The following is a 5,003-nucleotide window of genomic DNA, read 5'->3' as shown; positions in this document are numbered from 1 at the left end:
GATCAAGATAAATTACATTTAAACTTGTGCTATAATCATACTTGTGGCTTATCCAATTTACATCCTGGATTGTGGACAAAAATCTTTATACTTATAAGAATCGATGATTTAACTCTTTGTGTATAAGCTAAAAATTTATACATTAAATCATTTGCTATATAATTAAACGAACACATAAGTGAATATATGATCTATTAAATTTTTTATTAAAATTAATTTAACAATTATTCTATAATAAATATTATATCTAAACACATAAATTAACAGTATATATACCATGGTTAATAATATATATTCCAATAAGTTCCATATCCCTCGTTAGAAAAAGTGCCCTCCGAACTCCGTTAGGAAGAATTAACTTTTTTTTTTTTTTTTCAGATTCGTGCTTATTTACATATTCTAAAGTAGTTTCTACAATTACTTTAATTTTCTACGATATGATTAAGTAAGGTTAGTTTAGTCAAAATATTTTTTTCTAGGAGTTTAGTTTTTCTTTTAAGTTGAGCTAAAGACTTAAGTAGATGCTTATTATAAACCTAAGGAAGTATTTCATTGTTTAAAGATGGAAAACTCATTAACAGCTAAAAACGAAATATGATTCATATAGAAATTAATCAATTAATTAAACATGTGGTGCAATAAACAAATATTTTTTCCCCAAAGATAATACCAGTTGAAAAGAATGTAGCTTCTCAAATCACAACAACAAAATAAAAAAGATCTCTCAAATACAAGCAGCAGCCCTGAGACACAACTTATCTCCTCTATGACATATTATTGCTTCGGTGATGCTCTATCTTGGCAGGCTGGCAGAAAGATTCATAGATAAGTAGCAAATTTAGACACTGATAATTAAGAACCACTTTTTTATGGCTCTGTCAATCGTTCATTATTCCACACCGACAATTGGTGTGGTCACAAACTCCCCAAATATTTTGTCTTCCTCCAGTTCTTGCATCGTCTTTGAAGAAAGGCAAATCTCAAGGTTTATGCTCCCTTGTTCTAGCCCAGGTAACACAGTAATTTTCCCATCGAACAAGTTCCCCCCGCCACTTCTGTGTGCAATTGGCTTTCCCCAACCAAAATCATATTTATAAACATTGAATCTTGGAGAGTTGTGCAACATAAAGTAATTGCTTGGCAAATCATCCAATTTTGTTACCTCAGGGTCCTTCATCCAACTCTCGTAGATGCACTTAAACTTTTTATGGTCGTGCGAAGCAATCATCTCATTAATTTGTAAAGCAGCCCATCCAAATCCGTGCTCGAGTAGCTCTCCCGTCTTGATCGTTATAGTAGAAGGGTAAATTGCATTTCCAAAAAACCCTTCAGGCAAAGGAGGATTCAATCTTTCCCTCATGTTGATCGATACCTCAAAAGTAGTCTCGTCGCTGTGATCGAGATGACGACGACAATGTATGACGGATCGCCAAACATGAGCCAACACAGCTTGAAGAGACGAAACCTTGGTGGTGTTCATTTCAAGATTGGCCTTTGCTTTTAGCTTGGCTACACTTTCTCTGGTAAAATGAAACACCTTTTCTCGCAACGTTATTTGTACAGCTGGTGGAATGAATTTATGATCGCCTGCGACATTGATTCTTTCATTAGGTATAGAAATGCGTTTAGAGAGATTTTCAATTTTGAAAGGGAATTGACGTTTCAAAACGGGGATTTTTGAGATGACATTAGAACCACAAGATATCTCAGCCCAAGAATCATAAAAATGCCAAAAGGATGATCCATCAGCTACTGTGTGATTGCTTGAGCAGCCAATGAAAATGCCATCCACAAACTCTGTTACTTGCACAGCTAAAAGTGGTTGGGAGGTAGCCTCTTTGTTTTGAACTCCCTTTAATGGGAAAAGTTCTTGTACCACCTGAGGAACGAAATTTGATTCCAAAATGTTGTCAACTGTAACACCATTATCAGCCTTTGCATGGATGAATTGAACACCGGCATTGTTACAGTTAATGAAGAAAGAAGTGGTTCCACTGATCTGCTCAGTGATAGCCTCAAGGCGGCCACAGAACGGATGAAAGAAATCTAAAACTCGAGATAATGAAACTCTAAGATGATCAATCAAGGAGTCGGTGTTGGTCGCTTTTGATAGATCTCTTACTTGTTGAGATGTAGGCATGCGATAGAAGACTCCGCCTTGACCATATTCAATTTGAAGCTCAAGAATGTCCCATGGTGTCAGCTCAATTATCTTACAATTATCTGAATGGCAGTGCTCTTCAGTAAGACTCCCTCCAGCTTTAACTGTCCATGTTGACATGATGGATACCTTGGAGGCCGCCATAGCTTGAGATCTACAAACAAATTAGTGAGGTATTAAGATCCAAGTATAAGGTACCTAAATTCAGTGTAGGGATAGTAAATAGGTGCACTACGTGGTTGCGGACACACCCTGCATAATTCCTCAAGGATTCAACTCGCGCCCCATTAACTTTTTATTATTTTTAAAAAATTGATATACAAAAAATTAATGTTGGTTTCTCATGTCTTCGTCCTTGTCATGCGCGCAATATTCTTCATCATAACCATGTTGTTGATATGTTCTTTTTCTACTATCTTTCACAACTTTTACTCTAGTACTTCAATTCGTACATGTACAATTTCCATCAAGCTAGTTGTATTGTACATTCTGAACAGGTTTGAGACTATTTTAGATATAACATACCTTGTGCAGTTTCACTTTACCTTATTGAAAAATACTACTATGTTTTTTTACGGTTCATACTATAACCATAAAATAACGATCATGAGTTATGTTTTTTTTTTTTTGTATATTTGGTAACTTAAAAATACAAAATGTAAAATATATTATAGTGAAAGTAAAATCCGACATACACAATAGACTCGCAATTCATTCCGCCCCGCATCATCAGCTCTTTCGAGAAAATATTTCAACCCATCCCATCCGCATGGCCTTAAACTCCCACCGCCTGCATAGTCTAAAACCTATGCTGCTCTACTCTCGCACCGCCTCATACGATTGCCAACCCTAATTCAATTGCAAGTCTTACATATATCGACACTTTGGAGTATCAATGTAGAACTTGCAACTAACAATAATAAACAACCACACTTCACATTTGTTGTTCTCGATGACTGCATTAATGTGCGCTAGATATTATTAGCCCCGAGCGAACACTAGCATACTAATGTCATCATTCATGGCACAGTCGACATAGGGAATGGTGAACGACTCTAATACCATTGTTACAACTCGGGTAGAACTACACCCTTAGCTTTTCTCTTTTTGTTTTGAACTCTAAAAGATAGTAGCGAGGTGGGAAAACTAAGACTATTTAAAGGGGTGTTCACAATTTGATTTGGCTCAACTTTTGGTTAAAAGTTAAAACCAAGACCAAGTCAATTTAATATGTTTATTAAAATATATATTTATTACTTTGATTATTATATTTTAATAAACATATTAAATTGAGCCTCGCCAAATATGATTTGGATTAGTCGGGTCCAATGCAGACCCCGAATGAGAAACCCAAAAAGAAAAAACTATTTTTTCTTAAAAGATGTGAAAAGTCTAAAATAAATGAGGGAGTACCAATTAGTCCTCGTCAGCAATTCTCTTTTTCTGTCTACAAAAGTGAAGGTTATTGTATCTGAGCTGGCTAATGTAACTTCAGAAGTGTTTGTATACCATCACTTTTCAGTAAGTGTTTGTAAAGGTTATTTTTGAACTTTTAGAGAAATATGCTATATATATCGTTATTTTTTGGTGCACATTAAATAAATCTACTCTCATTTTATAACAGCTCGCAAATCATAAAATAAAATTATTTTTGCAGTTTTTTACTTTAACTGTGAATCAATATTTAGCTAGAATAAATCAAAATATGATTTGTATAAGAAATAAAAACTTACAGTGTGGAAAAGAAGCAAAGAGAGAGGAACCTTGAAGGGAAGAGGAAAGAGAGGTGATAAGGAAAAAGATTGAGATAAGATAGGTGATCATATTTGAAGGAAAGTGGATATCTCAAGGGCAAATTTGATTGGCCGAAAATAATAGAGTAAATTGCCCAGATGGTCACCCATATTTGAGAAATTACCTATAAATATCACTTTTATTTCTTTTAAGATAAAAATATCACCCAACTATTTCTATTTTTCTTAAAATATACTTAACACCTGAAAAACCTTCCCTCTCCTACTTGAAATGATATGTCATTAAAATTTCTTTCTTTTTTAAATAAATAGATCTATTTAACTAAAGTTTTAGCCTAATTCTTTCTTTTAAAAAAATTAAACATGCTATATTAATCATTAAAAATTAATTTAATTACACAAAATCTTGAATTATTTTATTTGATATGTACTTTTCAAAGTTTCTTTTATTTACTTATTTATTTCAACACTTAATAATATTTAAAACTCAAATACTTATAAAAAATGGTACTCGTTTAATTTTTTGTTGTTATTTATTTTATATATTAAAGATTCTTAAAATTTTAAAAAGAAATAAAAATGACGGATTTATATTTTAAAAATTAAATTTTTTATTTATATGAGAATAAAAGAATAAAATCCACTTTTTTTGAATTATACAAAAGAATTTTTGGATTAATATAATCCAAAGATATTATATTACCTACAAATATAGAGTAATAGAGAATAAAAAAAATATGATTTATTATTTAAAAACATTGATGGCAAATCTACGATATTTTTTGTTGCCAAAATAAATTCAATAAGAAAATTTTAATATGTATTATTACCTGAAAAATTTAACTTGGACAGGGATTACTTGCAAATTATTATGCAAGATAATTTTTGATAAATATATAGTGAAAAGAAGATTTTTTTTCTTGCAAATTTTTTACAAGTAATTGTCCATAAATAAAACATGTAAATCCGTAAGATAAGACATAAAGTTTAGAAAAGAAATTATTATTTTTAATTTAGTTTCTTTACTTTTTTTTTTGTGATCATTATATTTATATTTTATTTTATTATACAATTAAACGCTAATTTAT

General features: G+C 31.6%; 1 protein-coding gene across 3 annotated transcripts; it reads right to left on the bottom strand.

Moving 5' to 3' along the window:
• Window positions 1–634: 634 nt before the first annotated feature.
• Window positions 635–4,058, bottom strand: LOC107862201 (protein ENHANCED PSEUDOMONAS SUSCEPTIBILITY 1). Of its 3 annotated transcripts, none has more exons than XM_016707690.2 (2): window positions 3,895–4,058; window positions 635–2,315 (listed from the first exon to the last, which is right to left on the bottom strand). In XM_016707690.2, the coding sequence occupies exon 2, from the start codon at window positions 2,303–2,305 to the stop codon at window positions 890–892; it is 1,416 nt and encodes a 471-aa protein (XP_016563176.1). In that variant the 5' UTR covers window positions 2,306–2,315; window positions 3,895–4,058; the 3' UTR covers window positions 635–889. The 3 variants fall into 3 exon arrangements, with proteins under 3 accessions (XP_016563176.1, XP_047265975.1, XP_016563175.1); XM_047410019.1 differs by lacking the exon at window positions 3,895–4,058 and adding an exon at window positions 3,575–3,757; XM_016707689.2 differs by lacking the exon at window positions 3,895–4,058 and adding an exon at window positions 2,857–3,288.
• Between the last annotated feature and the right edge of the window lie 945 nt (window positions 4,059–5,003).

This window comes from Capsicum annuum, chromosome 3 (assembly GCF_002878395.1).
Source record: "Capsicum annuum cultivar UCD-10X-F1 chromosome 3, UCD10Xv1.1, whole genome shotgun sequence".
Lineage (NCBI taxonomy): Eukaryota > Viridiplantae > Streptophyta > Magnoliopsida > Solanales > Solanaceae > Capsicum > Capsicum annuum.
Note: the sequence above shows the minus strand (reverse complement) of the source record. Positions and strands in the feature narration are given on the sequence as shown.